The sequence below is a fragment of the Chlamydotis macqueenii genome, chromosome 1, assembly GCF_036417535.1.
Source record: "Chlamydotis macqueenii isolate bChlMac1 chromosome 1, bChlMac1.mat, whole genome shotgun sequence".
Classification (NCBI taxonomy): domain Eukaryota; kingdom Metazoa; phylum Chordata; class Aves; order Otidiformes; family Otididae; genus Chlamydotis; species Chlamydotis macqueenii.
The window spans coordinates 62,664,272-62,681,585 of record NC_141556.1 but is presented as its reverse complement, the minus strand read 5'-3'; the positions used below and the strand labels follow the sequence as shown (position 1 = coordinate 62,681,585).

The following is a 17,314-nucleotide window of genomic DNA, read 5'->3' as shown; positions in this document are numbered from 1 at the left end:
ATTTTTTGACACCCACATCTTACAAAATCTATGTACAACATCATGATAAACCTGACTACAGGTAAAACTCATTAAATGGTGTGGTGGGTTGACCTTGGCTGGCTGCCAGACCACATCCAGCACAGCAGGAGGGGAGTCAGGGATTCATAAGCTACAGTGCTCCATACCACACTACTGGCATAGCAAAGTTTTTTTGGCTTCTGGTGCCTTGCCATCTGTCTTGCTAGGATGGCTCTGTAATCAAAAAAGGAAACAACCTTCACAGCTTATATCTGTCTCCTTGCATGGTGTAGGCGTGAATGAGAAATTATTACACTGTTCCTGCTCAGTTTCTTGCCTTAAGTCCTCCACACTCAGAGAAGAGGTTCATTATCAACTTTTGTCTGAAGTTTAGATTTAATGCAAATGACTCTTTAATCTGTTTATTTCCAAATGCAATCCAGACAGCTGTAGAGGTACGCCACTACTTAACAGCAGCATCTTTAAGAAAGTTTCCAAGAACTCAGCATCTGTCCTGGTTTTGGCAGGGATGGAGTTAATTTTCCTCTCAGTAGCTGGTGTGTTTTGGATTTCATATGTGAAGAATGTTGATAAACACACTGATGCTATGAGTTGTTGTTAATGAGACCAAGGACACTGTCTGGCTTTCCAAGTCTCACTAATCTGCAGATGGAAGAAGCTCGGAGAGAGACAATTATAGACCCAAAGAGAGTATTCCATGCCATAAAAGTCATGCTCAGTGTATAGGTGGGGGCTGGCCAGGGTGGGTATCTGACTTCCTGGCATCCATCCCTCTTTCTTGCTCACTGGCATCATTTCCTCTACCTTGCCGGCTCCCTTTCACTCCTTTGCTTGCTGCTCAGTTTTGTTTCCTTGATCGCTCTCAGGATGGGCTGTATCGGTCATTGGGACATCGCGTGGTGAGAAATCGGGCATTGTTCATTTTGTGTACTTTAGTACCCTTATATTCTGTTATTATTGTAATTTTCCTTTGCTAGTTTAGTAAACTGTCGTCATCTCAACTCTGAAGTTTTCCTCCCAATTCTCTCTCCCATCCTGCTGAGAGGGTGAGCGAGAAACTGTGTGGTGACCAGGGCTAAACCACAACAGCAACGTAGTGAAACATGGTGTTTTTAGTATTGAGACAGAGAAAAGCATTACAAGGAATATAGTGGTTTGAACATCTGTTTATTTACTACACACAAGAAAGTTACCACTGCAGTTTCAAAAGTGGAAAAAAGGGTAACTTTTATTTTTTTGTGTGTTAATGGAGAAATAACAGATGACAAAGTAACACAAACAGCCATTTCATTCCAGTTATTTTACTTACACATATACACACACATACTTCCACATCCCCTCCAAGAATAAAGTTAAAGGTTTTAAAAATATTACTAGCCATCATAAATGTTATTTAAAAATATCTCAATTTTTTTCCATGAAAAAATGTTTGTTTCAATTTTCTGGCAAAAGATTAACATTACTTTATCTATTTCAGTCCTTAGCTGAAATGTTGCTTATGTTCAGAGGAGGAAAGGCATACCACCTGTATTCTCATTTGCCATGAACTTATACATGAACATGTTTTTTGTTTTGTCAGAAAAATCTTATTCTGCACAGGTATGAAAGCTTTCATACATAAATGTTATCCTCCTCAATTAATGTAGTTGCTGATCAGCCCATCTGCTGATGGGAGATTTATCACATATGTTCTATTACAATCTTTCAAAAGAAAGAATACAGTCACCTTGCTTTTCCACATCCTGTGTTTTACTAAGTTCAAACACAAATAAGAGTATTCTCCTTTAGATATCATTCTGCTAGTTTTACAGTTCATATAAAAAGCAGGTCTGCACAGCCTTACTCCAGCTAATCATGGCTAAGCTCCTGGTTCACAGTGCTGAAGTAACAGAGAGTTACCCAGTGTACAGCTGTCACTCATCATCCAGACAAATTAAAAATAAGTGCTTCTAGAATACAGGTAGAGATGAGCTTTTTTTGTTCTATACAGAGTCTGTCCTAAGGCTTTTGCAGTACACTACAGCTAACAAGTACTCATTTAGGAGCACTAAAGCTCTGATAAAGTATCTATCTACACAACAGCAACTTTAACCTAAAGAAATACTTGACAGTTCAAGGTTTTTTTTATTATCTGCTTACATGTAGACTGACTGCTCAACAGTAGTAACACCTTTTTTTTTTCTGGGAATTAAAAAGTAAATATTCAAGTTAATCTTAAGATTTTTAAAAGTTCCAGCTCTGTGGCTGAAAACCACTCCCCAGGTAAGCACATTTTTCCTGCAAAAAAGTCCAAAGACACTTTGATTACACAGTTAACCAGTGTATCTCCTGCAACCAAAGGGGCAGAACACCTAATGAGACAGAGTCACTCACTGTCCTTCCCCACTGCTGTAAGAGAACCTTAAAGCTGCTCCACAGAAACAAGATATTGCTAATCAAGCAGTGCAAACAAAGTATGGTGTTCTTAAATGACAGGGTGAGTTGCCTTCCCTTCTTCCCCCTCAGCACCTGCCAGCACTGTCTCATTTGCAGGCACAGTGAAAGTCACCAAAAACTTGTGTTCTCACAGACCCAAAATACAGCATTTATTTGATAGAGTGAGTCAACCGAGTAGAACAGCACCAAGCAACCTTTGCTATACTTCATGTCTTTTATACATGTTTTAAGTGAGAAAAATTAACAAGTGAAAATAAGACTCTCTTCCTTTTCAACAAGCAAGTTTAATCTTTGGGGCTTTGTTGGTGAAGATTAAGTAGGGACAAAAACCAGTCCTACTAAGAAGTTATGCAATGACTTGAGCACAGAGACAGAGATTGTACAGTCTACTTTGCAAACACTTGAATGGCTGCTGTTACAGGAGACAGATTATTTGAAAAAGCAAGTTTCATCAAATTTGGAGTTGAAAGATAAACAGGTAGAAACAGCCAGCCTCTGACCAATAAGCACATGTAAAGATCTATCCTGAAACAATTGTAACTGAACATTGTTTAAACTTGGCACTCATAGCCAATCCTCATGTTACAGTCATCAGTGACTTCATCTAATAAATTTTTAAAAATCTCTAATAATGCCAGGAAACATTATACCTGCTAAAGAATAGGAGACGGACATAGGATTTTAAGAATTCTAAGACATCCTTTGTGTCTTTTTCTCTCTCATTTTCTATTGCACAGAAAGGATAGAGAATAAATGTTTCTGAACACTCACCTACCCAATTACACAACTTCTAAAAATAACTTTTTCTCCCTTAAGCCAATACTAAAAAAAATGTCTATACCAGCTAAACATACTGATGACAGGTTTTGCTGCTATAGCATTTTCGCCAATGCCTGGTCAATGTATTCTATGAGATACTCTGGATAAATCTGCTGCTTCTCAAAGATGACAAAGATAGAAGGGTTTGAAGAGTTATTCACACAACTGTCATAGAAGTTTTGGTTGTCCTTCAAAGGAGGCCGCACATAAGAAGAATTACCAAGAGTGAACTCTCCCACCAGCACCCGCGCCAGAAACATGGTCTTGTGGTATGAGTCTTCCCTGCAGTAGTTGTCAGAATAAGATGCATCCCTTGCAAAATAGCTCCCTGCAGAAGAGACACCAAGACAGAGTTGATAAGACACCAAAATCACAGGGAAGGAAGTGAGACAGTGTCAAAGCGAATTCATAAGCAGATGCATTAAGCAGTTCATGACGGCCTTTCCAAAGCCTTCTCTTGTACTGTGTGTCCTTCTTAGCGAAAACGGCCACTATGTATTGCCTACACTTTCAGTTTTCACAGCACACATGTTAAAAAGCCACACAAGTAATGTTGTAACATTATCATATTCCTCAAAAAGATTTCCTCTTGACCCTAGACATCCGCCTTCCCCAATCTCACCCAACCTCCTCTCCTGACAGAGGCTACAAATATTCATCAGAATATTTCTGAGTTACAAAGTATTCAAATGGATGGGCAGCCAGTCAGCCAGCCCGTCTCTTGGCTATTCCCCTTGGTATGCTGATCCTTTCCTGTACACAGGACAATGTAAAGGAATATAATTTGCTAACAAGGAAAAAAAAGCCTGTAAGCAGGATGGTATTGATGTTCCCGGGAAAAAAAAAAACAAATAATGCCACACTGCCTTCCCGTAGGAGCTTGGAGAAACTGGAACAGAAGTAAGCCTGGACTACAAGAGAAACCGTCCCTAGAAGTGGCCTCTCCTAAGCTCATCTTTTGTTGTAAGGACAGAGTGGAGCACAGAGGTAAAGGCTAAGAGAGCCTTTCGGTATGCCTTGGCTCCAAATGATCATTGCCAAAGTCAGCTATGTTGTCCACGTTGTCACCAAGATAAGCCGTAGATTGGCTGAGAGCCTTCTTTCTAACTTTACTCCTCTGCAGTAACTACTGAGAATTTTCTAGCAAGTCTAGGGTTAACGAAAGAGATGAAAAATAACCTTTGCCGTAGACTGTCCCATGAAGGCCACAGATCCTCCAGTCAAAGTTTTGCTGACAGATGGCATCAATGTATTTTTTACTGGTGCCATGAAATAAAAATCGCTCATCCGCAGCCTTTCCACCATTGCTTTTCTGCATTTGTTCCTTCTGCCTGCAATCAGAAGCAGCATCTTGGCAGTTACACACTGTTCAGACAGGTTCCAGCCACACTAGTATTCAAAGATGATTTTCCATAAAGAGTACATTCTGAAAATCCTTACATCAAGGACTAAACTTTGGGCACACAGGCTATCTTGCTGTCTAACTGGGTACAAACATGCTTCCATTATACACAACTGCCTACCAATACTTAATAATAAAAATGTATTATTTCATTCACTGCCTATTGGGAAAGGGGGAGGAATATTACTATGATTTTTTTTTCTAAACACAGGAGTCCAAGTTAAGGCTTTCCCTCAGTGAGTTCTGCACTTAGCTTTGAAGGCTGTTTCAGTTTTGACCAGCCACAAAGGACTGTTTGTGCCAGCTGTGACTGATTACCAGCTTCAAGGCTTCAGTGGAAGGCAGCCGTCCCAGATACAGACCTGGCAGAAGTCAGAACCACTTACCCAGGAGCAAGGATTCCTCCCACATTGCTCCTCTGACTATTCTAAGCTCTATGTCTTGACTGACTTTTGGTTTTGTCGATTGCTCTTTATCTACATGTTGATCCTGGCTAGGTATTTCAGTGGGGGAGTGGAAGCAGATTTTTAAACGCAGCTGCATTTCAGGAATGCGTGTGTCTATCTATCTTTAGCATACGGCTAACTGCAAGAACTTCATGCACACCCACCAGAGCAGTATTTTACACATACCATTGATACAGTTCCCAGAGAGATGGGTTCTGAACTCTACGGATCCTTTGAATAACTGTTTTGGGCATTGTGCGTTTAAAGTCCACCTTGACTTTATTGTATTCTTCAGAAGAACTGTCAAGCTCAATCAGCTGTAAGGAAAAGATTAAAAAGCTACTCTCATCTTTTACTAAATCATAACAAAGCCACCCTACCTAGTGCACTAACCAGACTTTTAAAGTCTTTTCTGTGAAGCAGAGGTACGAGCAACAAAAATACTCTTGGGAAAAAAGGCAGATTAGAGATCCCTGCTCTGTAAAAGTGAGCTCTTACCTAGGGAACGTTAACTCCCGAAGTTTAAGACACCCAGGCTGCTCTCTCATAGAGCATTAATGGAGCTGCATGCTTTTGTGTAGTCACCCAGCCCCTTTTAATATTTGGGCCAAGATACATTTGCATGCATATATCAAACAGTACCTAAATACACAGAATAAATTAGCACATAAATAAAAAAAAAAAGGAGAATTTATGTTGCAGCAAATCAAGGAGTACCTCTACGCCCATGCTTTTTAAATCTTTATAGTTTATACTCCCTACAGCCAGTGAACACAAACTGCACTGCCTATTCTCTTCTTAAATAAATTGAAAAGGTTTTATTCAATCAACCATTTTAGGGAAGAGTAGGGACACACTGCCAAAAAAATCTGTTCCTTACATGACAGTCCTGAAAGCAAGCAAGGTTTCTACTTGCATGTTTTCCCTACGAACATCAAGAATGTCAACATTACCCTTCCCTATTTTTTATTGCCAATTTCTTGAGGATTTGCATTTTGCATGTTAGTAATTTTCAAGCTTCATATAAGAAGAACTTTTCTGAAGGTATATTTAATACAGTTGACAGAGGTGGTGGTGGAGGCAGACAGGAAGTCAGCAAAGGTAAACCACGTAGGTATTAACTGGGTGTGTTAGAAAGGTAAACAAGTTCACTCCACTGGAGTTATGGCATGTTTTCATAAATGATCCCAGTCTGAAGTCTGCTGATTTCAGCAATGCTCCATAGACATACAACTGTCTACTTATCCACAGCTCAGGGAATGGCTACCCTGAAGCTCAGAGGCATGATTTATCTCTGATGTTTTATCGGCACAGCTTGGACTTCAAAACTATGTATGTTGGGCACCAGTAACAGTCTTGCTAATAGAGCAGAAAGCTCAGGCAAATTTCCCAAGGAAAGGGATAAATAGTAGCAGTGAAAGTCAATGTTGCCCCGGTTATACCATTGCCATTTGTTAGTTTAAATTTGGGTCTAGTTTCACCTCTTGGTCTGCCCAGTGTGTATTGAGCTCAAATTTACCAACACCACTGCATTATATTACATAAGAAACAGTCACCTACAAAGGCACAAGAAACACTGAACTTGTGATGTAACAAACCTGTATGTGACAAAAGTGATGGAGAGAAAAAAACGAAAAGCTACAAACCTTGAATCCCAGTTCAGGCAGGGCAGATTTGTCCCAGTGAGCTGGAATGCCCTTATACATTTCTGTATGTTTAAAGCCCCTGTACATTACAAGACATTACAAACAGGTAATTAAAAGAAAACAAATCCCTACATTTTATGTACATATAATAATAAACATTTCTGCCAAGTTTAGGGAGAATATAGGCAACTGAACATATTCAGATATATTTAAAAATTGTCTTTTCAGTTCAGTACATGAAAATATTTGTTCTAAATCATAGTGTCACAACTTATGGCAGGAAGCAAGTTGCCAAATGAGAAATAAAAAAAAAATATACACTGAACTAAACACATGAAAGTAGTTCTCTTAGTTGCAAAGAGTTGAATGTATGCTCTGCTACACTGGGCTAGATAAATAAAAATGCATCCAGTATCATAGGATATAAACAGGATAGATATAGCCCTCCCCTCTACTTCCACCCCAGTTTTAATCAGTGTGTTTAGCTGCTCTTTTCTGTGTTGTTTAAGCAAGCACTCTGTGCTGCAAGGGAATGCATTTAAAAAGTTGGAAAGTTGGCTGTTACGTGTCATTATATAAAACTTCTCCCCTTGCAGACTCCCACCTTTTGCTCCACCTGCAACAACTACTACTTTAGTCTCAGGTTCTCTGGTTGTTCTCAAAATAATTGTTTATAAACTTGTACTTAGCTTTGAAAATCACTGATCTGAGGTGTCAGAAAGGGTTAGTATGCATAAAAGTTACTGCTTCCATCTGTATCTAATCAGATAGCTCCCTCTAATCAACAGCTCCCTACAACATTGCTGCTGTTGAATTCTTTTCTATGCTTCCAGACTCTCTATGGCCAAGCCCAAACTTCCTTCACCCCCAGGCTCCTGAGCTTCTTGAAAACTGTTGGCCAGGCTGCAATACTGCCCTGGTTAGATGCTGTAGGAGATGTATGTCCCTTGCCCTCTCAATTTCTTTTACAATTGCCTTAACAGCTACTCCTTCACCTTATTTACACCCTTGGAAGACACTGCATTCAAAATGCACTAAATCCATCACCTCAGAATGAGGAGTTGCAATTTACCTTGCTCTTGTCTTTTCTACCTCTGTTTGAGAGACAAATTTAGGTCTTCTGCAAATCCTTCTCTCTGTTGTGTAGCGAAGGTTTTTCTGAATCATGGCTGGGAAAAAAAAATAAAAATAAACCACTGAACAATCAGGAAGATGTTTTAGAAAGCCTTCACATCGCAGCAAAACTTGCCACCAAGTTATTTTGTCAAAAATGTCGGCAAAAAGGCACTGAGCTTTTTTTCTTGCTACACAAAGGGAAGTCAGAGCAGGATGTGGAACCCACCGTCTGTCTGTACAAATCACCGAGAAGGATTTTAGTTTCAGTTTTGCTCTTAACTTTAGAAAGAACGATAGACACTGGTGGCTATTTTCCCTTCATTGTTCCATTAGCCACACTTAACTGAAAAGGATCATTGTAAAATAAGTATCTACTTCTGCTCCATGGATTGCATCCCCTCGTTCTCAATTTGAAATCAAAATACTGTTTTCCTACATGTAGCTGTGGATTTCAAACCCTATAAATAAAACCCAACAACTACCACAGGCCATTAATTTTTATCAAAATTAGTCACAGCAACCTGAATTTTAGAGGCATTATTTCTGGATCTTGGAACCTCTGTAGTTACTGCCACATCATACTAGCAACTAAGAGTCAGTAGCAGCCAGGAGAATGAGGCTTCATCTTCAGAGAGAGATACACAGGAAGAAAACAAATGAAAAAACTTCTTGGCACCACTAAGCCTAGACATATTCCAAAATTTATTTTCTACATTGTGTATGTTCACCTAAGTTACTAAAAAAGCCCAAACCTTAGAAAAAGGATTGATTTACTATGCAATTTTCCCTTCTAAGCCACATGACTTTCCCCAGCCTATAGAGAAGGTTACAGCATTGCTTTCAGTTGAATCATAAACAACGTATCACATGCTCTTCTGCTTATTTTTTTTTTCCACAAAGAATGAGACAGTGATGGAGAGTTGGATCAAAGGCAGCTACACCAAAATGACAATCTAGGCAGCCTGATACCCACTACCACTGACACTGCTATCACAACTGGCTCAAATTTCCTGAACTTTTGGGAAACGCATCTTCCTACTTTGACATAGTCAATGTATTTCCTCAGCTTTTCAGACAGGCAGAGCTATGAAAAGAAAATAGGTATGTAAATCTTGCAATGTTAAGGATTGCCTGGACCCTACACCTTGCCCAAGTATTCGTCTTTCTGCAAGCAAGTGATTAAAGCAGACCAGAGGCTGGCTTGCAGAAGTTTCTCACCATTTATGTTGGTGATAGCAACCATGGCAATGTCACACTTGGACCTGCTGGTAGACATTTTGAAACCTAAAACAATAACTTCTCAAAAATAAAAGGTCTGAAGGAACAGGAATGTTACTTTGCTTATGTGAACAGCTCTTCTCCTGAGAACTTTGATAGCTGTGTCTCTGTAAGCGTCACAGTTAAAAGTTCAAATTTCTCTATCTTCCCTCCTGCAGTAAGGTAGTTTAAAACCAGGGAAGACCTGGGAGGGAGGGAGGATGGGAGAAAACAAAAATAAAAAAACAAAGCAAATGGAACCGAGCCTACCTCCAAAATTGAGTTCATATTCATGTCTTCCAGCCGTGAAGTTCAGCTTTGGAGAACCTCTGGCTATATAAGCTTTCTCCAGATCTTCACTGGAGACATTGGCAGCTACATGATCCTCATCCTGTTAGGACAAAAACAAAGGGAAAAAAAAAAAAAAAAAAAAAGATTCTTCCAGTCTGTTGTATACAACCAAGTTTAAAATCTAACAATTGTCATATAACATGGTGACTGCAGTATGTATCAGCCTTTGTGCATGATAGTGGCTTTCTGGCAAAAGCCACATATTAAACAGTTGAAACTACCCCTGAAACAAACCAAGCAGTGTTAGGAAGCCTAAAATTACATTGCAAAGTGCATGTGGTGAATGCTACTACTGAGACTACACATTCACCAACTAGACCTTAGCAAAGATGCACAGAGTACTACTGGAACCTCAGAAAAAGAGTTTTAGTCAGGAGCATTGAAAATAATCTATTAGTGTGATCCTATCTGACATGACTCACTGAAGAATTATCTGTTAATAACACTTGTGACTCACCAGTGAGCACTCCTCTACCTGAACCAATCAAATTCACAGGGAAATTACCCCATTAGGCCTCTAAAGTCCATCTGTACAGCACAAATGGGAGGGAGGGAGGGAGAGGTTGACAAAAAAGGTGGAGGATATAAATACTGTGTACTTTTCAGTAGTTCTGTGCTTTTAACACGGAGTTGAGAGTCTCCTCATTTCTCCACATTCACTTACTTTTTTTCCATACTCCTGCCACAGGTCATATTCATCTTTCCAGTACCAGACCCATTCTGTTGTAAGAATGAAGTGAGGGGGTTTGGTCACAGAGGAGGCTGTAGAAAGACGTCTAACCTTTGCAAACCCACAGCACATATTCAGAAAACAGATACACGACAAGACAGAGCCACTTTCAGTAACACCATTATTAAATCTATAAAAAAAAAAAAAAAAGGAGAAACAAAAAATCAGAACTGTTTGTGAAATTTTACACACAGGTTCAGAAGCTCACCACAAATTTGCAAACTAAGTCAACATCACTCAAAAGCAGAACACAAACCTGCAGTTTCCACAACAATCCCAGTTCTGTCTTGTGTTTGTACATATTTTGCATTACAGTATTACATCTCACATTGGTTCCATGTGCAGTAACCGTTATCAACTGGTAAATTAGTGAGTTACATAAAATGAACAGAAACAGTGGAAAATGTACTCTGTCTTCTTCTTGCTAACAAACTATATTCTAAACCAAACAGTGTCATAACTTCAGCACAGCTTCAAAGAGCCTCTAACAGAACATAAGAGGACTAGGTAAATTCTCCAGCGTGGGACACAGCATACTGGTATGAGCCCCTTCCAATACTCTCTTCGTGCTACATAACCAGTTACAAATTCTTAAAGATATTTCCATATTCTTAATGGTTCTCTGCACCCAAGAGTATCTCTCTCTCCAGGTACACAAGGTATTCCACAATATGGACTGGGGGAAAAGGGGGCGGGAGGGGCAAATCTCATGCTACCTTTTCATTCTTCATCTCAAAAGGTGAAAGAGAAGGTTACTTCTAATCCTGAGGTGTGTATTGACAAGCTCTAACCAAAGACAAATTCCCACAAGTACTTGTGATAAAAATCACCATTCTCTGCAGTTTTCCAGCCATTCTCAGTGAGGATTAAGACTTCCTATGGGAGCAGCAGTAGGAAGCATTTATACTTTTTTTCACAGCAAAGCATACTAGAGTCTATGGGTCAGTCACATAAAATAACTATGGTGGGTTGATTGGCCAGTGACACAGCTGCTCGCTCGCACTCCCTCCTCTGCATGACAGAGGACAGAAAATAGAAAGGGCAAAAATGAGGAAAGTTGTGGGTCAATATAAAGGCAGTTCAATAGGTGAAGGGGGAAGAGGGTGTAAATAAAAACATAAATAAATAAATTGATAAAGCAAAGCAAATTGCTCACCACCTCCCACAGGCAGTCTAAAGCTCAGCCAGCCTCCAAACCAGCCACCTTGGAAACCAAAAACCCAATCCTCTTCTCCCTCTGCCTCAGGTTTTCTTGCTGAGCATGATGTTATATGGTATAGAAGATACCTTCAATCAGTTCAGGTCAGCTTTCCTGGCTGCTCCTCTCCCAACCCCTTGCCCACCTCCAGGCAGAGTGGGAAAAAGAGAAAGCCTTGACCCTGGGCAAGGATGGCTCAGCAACACCTAAAACACCCGTGCATTATCAGCACTGTTCAAGTCACAAATCCAGAACACAGCACTATATGGGCTGCTATGAAGAAAGTTAACTCCATCTCAGCCAAACCCAGTATGGTAACCCAGAGGGTCTTATACAGACTCCAAGCATAAGTAAGTCACAACAGATCAGATCTCCAGCAACAGCAGATCATCAAAGCGAAGTCAGTAGAACATCAAATGAAGCTACTTACGAAATGATTGCAACAGAATTGTAGCGATTTATAGCCACTAAGGGTCTGGTCCAATATAGCAAACTCCAAAAATCATTAGATTTTGTAAGAGTTTATACCTGGTATTATGGGGGTCACAATATGCTTTTTCTATTTCTTCCATATTCTTCAAGTCCTTCCAGGTGTTACCATCAGAGATCTGCCATCTATATGGCAAGTGAAAATGAGTTCTGATACACTTGTCTATAATAGATTAAAAATAAAGTAAGAGATGCATTATTTTTACAGGCTATGAGAAAAGCTCCAACATTTCAAGGCTGTACACCTAGCTGGTGAAAGTATCAAATGCATAGCTATAGAAAGTGTTCACCTCTGGAATTATTACAAGCAGTAGTTAGAGTTTTTCAGTGTGAGCAAGCAAAACTCAATTTTTGACCTAAGGCAGAAGTTCAGTTTCTGTACCTACTAGATTCTCATTGTGCATCAAAATTGCTAACAGGAGCTCAGTGGTGAAGGACCATTGTGTCTTCTTAGTTTCAGAGACAAAAATTGACAATGACTCGAGATCACAAGCTCATACAAGGCTATTATTTCATATACAGAATAACAGTGAAGACTCAAACATCTATGCTTAACCACTTAGTCTCAAACTGGTATTACTGAGGCGAAAAAAAACCAACACAACAGTGCTTAGTTTTAGGATAGGAGGCAGCTCATTCAGAGACTTCAATAAGTCTCTAAAGATCCAAGCCTCACCAGGAACAAAAGTCGTAGTAGCAGTGGCCCAGGTATCACAAGTGTTACTCAGAAATCATTTGAAGAGTCAGTATGCAGTCACTCCTCAACAGGAGTGAAGATCACATCACCAGCACTCAAGATTACCATGAGACTTAACCAAAGATAAGCATTAGGTCTGAAGTTTCCCCTTTCTGTGACAGGTGTCTATCACTTTCTTTTTATGAGGAAAGGAAAATAAACTGAACTTGCTACAGTCACAACCTACCTTTAAAGACACAACTTCTGTATAGATGATATAAACAGATCTGTTCCGATTCATCATCATTTGTAGTTGAGGAGTCTCGGCCAGAGCTGTGTTTTCTCTCTAGAGGGGGGAATTACAAGCCTTATTAACACACTTTGTTTCAACAAGTCCTCTGAGAAGCGCATCTCTGGGTAGGGAAGATGCCTAAAACCAGTGTTAATAACTACGTAACTGCATTCACCTCCAGAAAGACACCAAAGTCTTTGATAACTTTGTATCATAAGTCCTATCCTTTATGCACCCTTTCTGAACTCTACTTCCCTGTAACTGCTGAATTCCTCTGATGCAGTTTTTAGCTATCACCACAAAATAAGAATAGAATTCAATGCCTTTACATTTCTAGATGGACTTGAGTGAACCGTGCATTCTACAGAGCTGCTCACACTGGCAGCTATGAGATTCGAAGTCTCAAAATTTGATATTTCTGTAAATTAAAGCACACTGCAGGAAACACAGAAGGGAAAAAGAAACTGCAGGGAGAATAGCAGAGATGAACACACACATGCACGCTTGGATTTTCCATTCTATTATCCTTTTCTTCCATACTAAGTTATATTTAACTCACAATTCTAAGGAACTTCAAAAGAAAGAACAAACAAAATATTACATCTCTGAGAAGTAACGAGGATAGCGCTGTGAATTCTTGTGCTAGACAATAGCTACATGAAAGAAAAAAAATGATAAAGTAGTTTATAATCACACAAGTAAATGCCACCCCTATTCTTAAACAGTTCTCTACCCTCATTTATGTTTTTTACCAAGAAAAAAAAATTATAGATCTCCACATATCCAGTTCTCGTTATGCTTTTCTAACTCCAAATTTAGGATTTTTATAAACACCAAGCACTTCATTTCTTAGGAACCCGTACTGCCTTGAAATCCACTTCACTTGTCAGACACTAATCTCTGTCAATGAGACAGGTGCAAGGTCCCTCCTAAAAGACACACCAAGACTTGAATTCAGTTCTCTTTTTCTTAATGACATCTGTGAGAATGTTACATTCACTATAGTGACTCTTCTTCTACTGTTTTCAAAAGATATTACTTACCTTTGCATGGTGAAGACTTGGCATCTTCTATGTCATACATCTTCCTGTTGCCATTTTTTATGTCATACATATTCCTGTAAATGGAGGGTAGTTTCTCAATAATGTTTGAGCTCATTCCCTGTCTCTCCAGTTTCTCGTAACATTCTGACTTTAATAAGTCATGGGATCGCTTGCAGCTGCTGCCAAATCTGCACTGTCCCTGCAAAAAGTACTGGCAAACATGGAGTTTGGTGCAGATCTTCTTATAGGTACAAGATCCATAAGGTCCATCGCCTTTGTTATAATGTGAGCAGACCTTGGGTAGAGGAAAAAAAGAAAGAATTGTAAAGATTAAAGTACAATGTGCTCATATAAGACTCTTTGAATTAACGATTTTCAAATTTTTACAGCTACATGTTTACATTTGCATTTAAAAGACTTATACAAGTTTCTTCTTTCTTCTTATTTTCCAATTGATTACTTGATAGTTTTTCCTTTCCCCTGATACTGTCTAGAAAGATCTTTCAACAGACAACAACCATCTCACAGATATTCTCAAGCAGATGGGATTTTGTTCTAAGTCCCATAAATGTAGAAGAGTGGATTTTATTGTGTCACTTACCCGAGCTCTTTGGTTTTCTAGTTTTGGAACAGTGAACTTTTTTTGACCTGAATTTGATGGTAAGAGGTACTGGGTCTGGCTGGGACTGAGTTAACTTTCTTCACAGCAGACCACACCGTGCTGTTTTGGATTTGTGACCAAAACAGTGCTGATAACACACTGATGTTTCAGCTGCTGTTGAGCAGGGCTCACACAGTGTCAAGGCTTTCTCTTTTTCTCCACTCTGTCCTCTCCAACCTGGGTAGGCTGGGGGAGGGCAAGAAGCCTAGAAAGGGCACAGCTGGGACAGCTAGCCCAAACTGGCCAAAGGGATATCCCATGCCACATAATGTCATGTTCTAAAATTTTTAAAAATGGAGGGAGAAGGAGGAAGTGGGTCCTTCTTACAAGGTGGCCCTCACTCAGAGAGTTGCTGGGAATCGGTCTGCTTGTGGGAGGTGGTGACTAACTTTGTTTGCAACACTTGTTTTCTTCCCTCTTTCCTCCACTTGCTAAACTGTCTATCTCTATCCACAAGTTTTGTTACTTTTGTTCGTCTTGTTTTCTCTCACACATCCTGCTGCGGCCAGGGGAGAAGGGAGTGAGTAAGGGGCTACGCGAGTGCTTAGCTGCCAGCTGGGGTCAACCCATCACAGATGAGAACAGAGGACGCAGATTTAAAGTTTCATATTTGCATCATGCTAACTAAACCGACACCTAACATCTCCATCTACTATCAAGCCTCTTCCACTTTGTGGTGCTCACCAAAACACAAGGCTAAGAAACAGTCACACTACTACTCACCTCTGGTAAGAGGGAAGGGTCATTTTGAAGCAGAAGCTGGCGAAGTTCAGCACTGCCTAAATTCTCAAGTCCGTACTGTTTTAGAACAAGGAGATTGTGGTCTGAGTGGAAGTTGTGAACAAACTTGCATTCCTTCCTACAAGTTAAGAAACCCAAGTGCAAAATGAGCATAAGAGACTAGCACTATTTTGCTACTCCACCAATATTACACTGAAAAATTTAAAAAGCACACCAAATTAGCTGGTTTCAGGAAAATCTGTAGCACTCCTTTATAAAGTAATTATGTGATTTGCTAAGCAGCTTACTTAATTACTCTGAGGATAACTGCCACGCTATTTCTGATTTACAGTCATTATAAAATTAGTGTAGTGTGACAATATTGGCACTTTTGACCTGCAGCTCACAATCATGCACGAAAAGACACCAGAACACCAGAGCAACGCTCCCTCCCACTCAAATCGACAAGCACCTTCCACAACTTAACGCAGCACAAAGCACCCACATCTGTTGTGTGGGGAGGGGGGGGCAAAGCCTTCACCCCCGCACGGGCCCTACTGTGGAGGGGGGTGAAGCCCCAGAAGCTGGGTGGTGAGTTAGGTAGGAAGTGTTGCAACTCTAAGTCTGTGAAACAACCGCCTGTGTCTCTCTCCTTTAAAAAAAAAAAAGAAAAAAAAAAAAAAAGAAAAAAAGAAAAAAAGAAAAAAGGGGGCATTTCCAATACGTAAAGGAGCAGCGAGGCCTCTACTGAAGCCTCCTTCCACTGAAGGGTCCACACGGAGCGCAAGGCCGAGGCGGAGCCCCTCTCACCCCGCAGGCCAGGCCAGTTCCAGGCCCAAGCTCCCAGCCGCCACCCGCCTGCACCGAGGGAGGCGGAAGCGGTCGCAGCCCACCCTCCCCGCATCCCCCCGCCCCGCTACCGGTACCACCGCGGCTCGTGGCAGTAACACTTTCCTCTCCAAAACACTTCTCTTTCCCACAACCGCGCTTGGTTGAGCGCAACTAACGGCTACGGGGCAGCCAGCACAGGCCGCCGCAGAGCACCGTAAGGCCTGGTCAGGCTCCGGCCCCTGCGGGGAGAAGAGGCCGCCGAGGGGAAAGGGGGCTCCGCGGACGGCAACGGCGCCCCGGGGCAAGAAGCAGCACACGGCCCCCGGGCAGCGCCCGGCCCGGGGCGTGGGGGTGTCCCCGCCGGCAGCCCCGGGCGGTGATGGAGGGACCCCGTCCCGCCCCCCCCTCCCCGCCCCTCACCTCGCCTGCTGGTTGCGGCAGAGCCCCTTCAGGCGATACTTGCAGAGGTGCAGCCGCCCGCACAGCCCCGGGCAGCCCGCGCCCTGCTCCTGGCACAGCCGCACGGGGCTGGTAGCCACCACCACCACCACCTCCGCCCCTGCCCCTGCCCCTGCCCCTGCCGCCGCCGCCTCGCCGGGCCGCCGCACCAGCGTGAAGCGCTCCGCGTCCCGCAGCAGCAGCGCCAGCTGCTCCTTCGTGGGCCGGCCCGGCAGCAGCCGATGGAGCTCATCCTGCTCCAGGCAGCCGCCGCGGGCGCACAGCACTTGCAGCGCTTGAGCGGCGAGCGCCATGGCTGCTGCTCTACGCGGGCGGCCCCGCCCCGGGAAAGCTGCAGACGCCGGGATGAGGAAACGAAAACAAAACCAGCGGCGCCGGGCATGGGCGGGTGGTGCTCGGGCTGCGCGGATGGCCGCCCCGGGGAGGGGCTGGGCGCGGAGTCGGGTGCGCTGCCCTCCTGCCCCGCCCTGCCCTGCCCCGTCCCGTCCCGTCCTGTCCCGGTGCCGCGTCTTGTTCCTGGCCCGGGCGGCAGCAGCCCCTCATGCCCCGGGGCTGGGCCGCCCGGAGGGGACATCGCTGAGGGGACAGGCCTTGAGAGAGGTCCCGGGCACTTGAGGCGCCCACACCGTGCTGCTCGCAAGGCCGGAGTCTCCCTTCAGCTCCCAGAAACCCAGGGTCACCCAAAAAGCTTTGACATCTCTTCAGTGGGGTTTGGGATGTG

General features: G+C 42.3%; 1 protein-coding gene across 1 annotated transcript; it reads right to left on the bottom strand.

The window, feature by feature from the left end:
- Positions 1-3,323: 3,323 nt before the first annotated feature.
- LOC104475442 (protein mono-ADP-ribosyltransferase PARP12) lies at positions 3,324-16,886 on the bottom strand. Its single transcript, XM_086754525.1, has 12 exons — positions 16,555-16,886; positions 15,307-15,442; positions 13,923-14,217; positions 12,835-12,933; positions 11,951-12,074; positions 10,159-10,354; positions 9,414-9,534; positions 7,843-7,939; positions 6,771-6,849; positions 5,311-5,441; positions 4,456-4,607; positions 3,324-3,604 (listed from the first exon to the last, which is right to left on the bottom strand). Exons 1-12 carry the CDS (start codon positions 16,884-16,886, stop codon positions 3,330-3,332), a joined length of 2,037 nt encoding a protein of 678 aa, XP_086610651.1. The 3' UTR covers positions 3,324-3,329.
- Between the last annotated feature and the right edge of the window lie 428 nt (positions 16,887-17,314).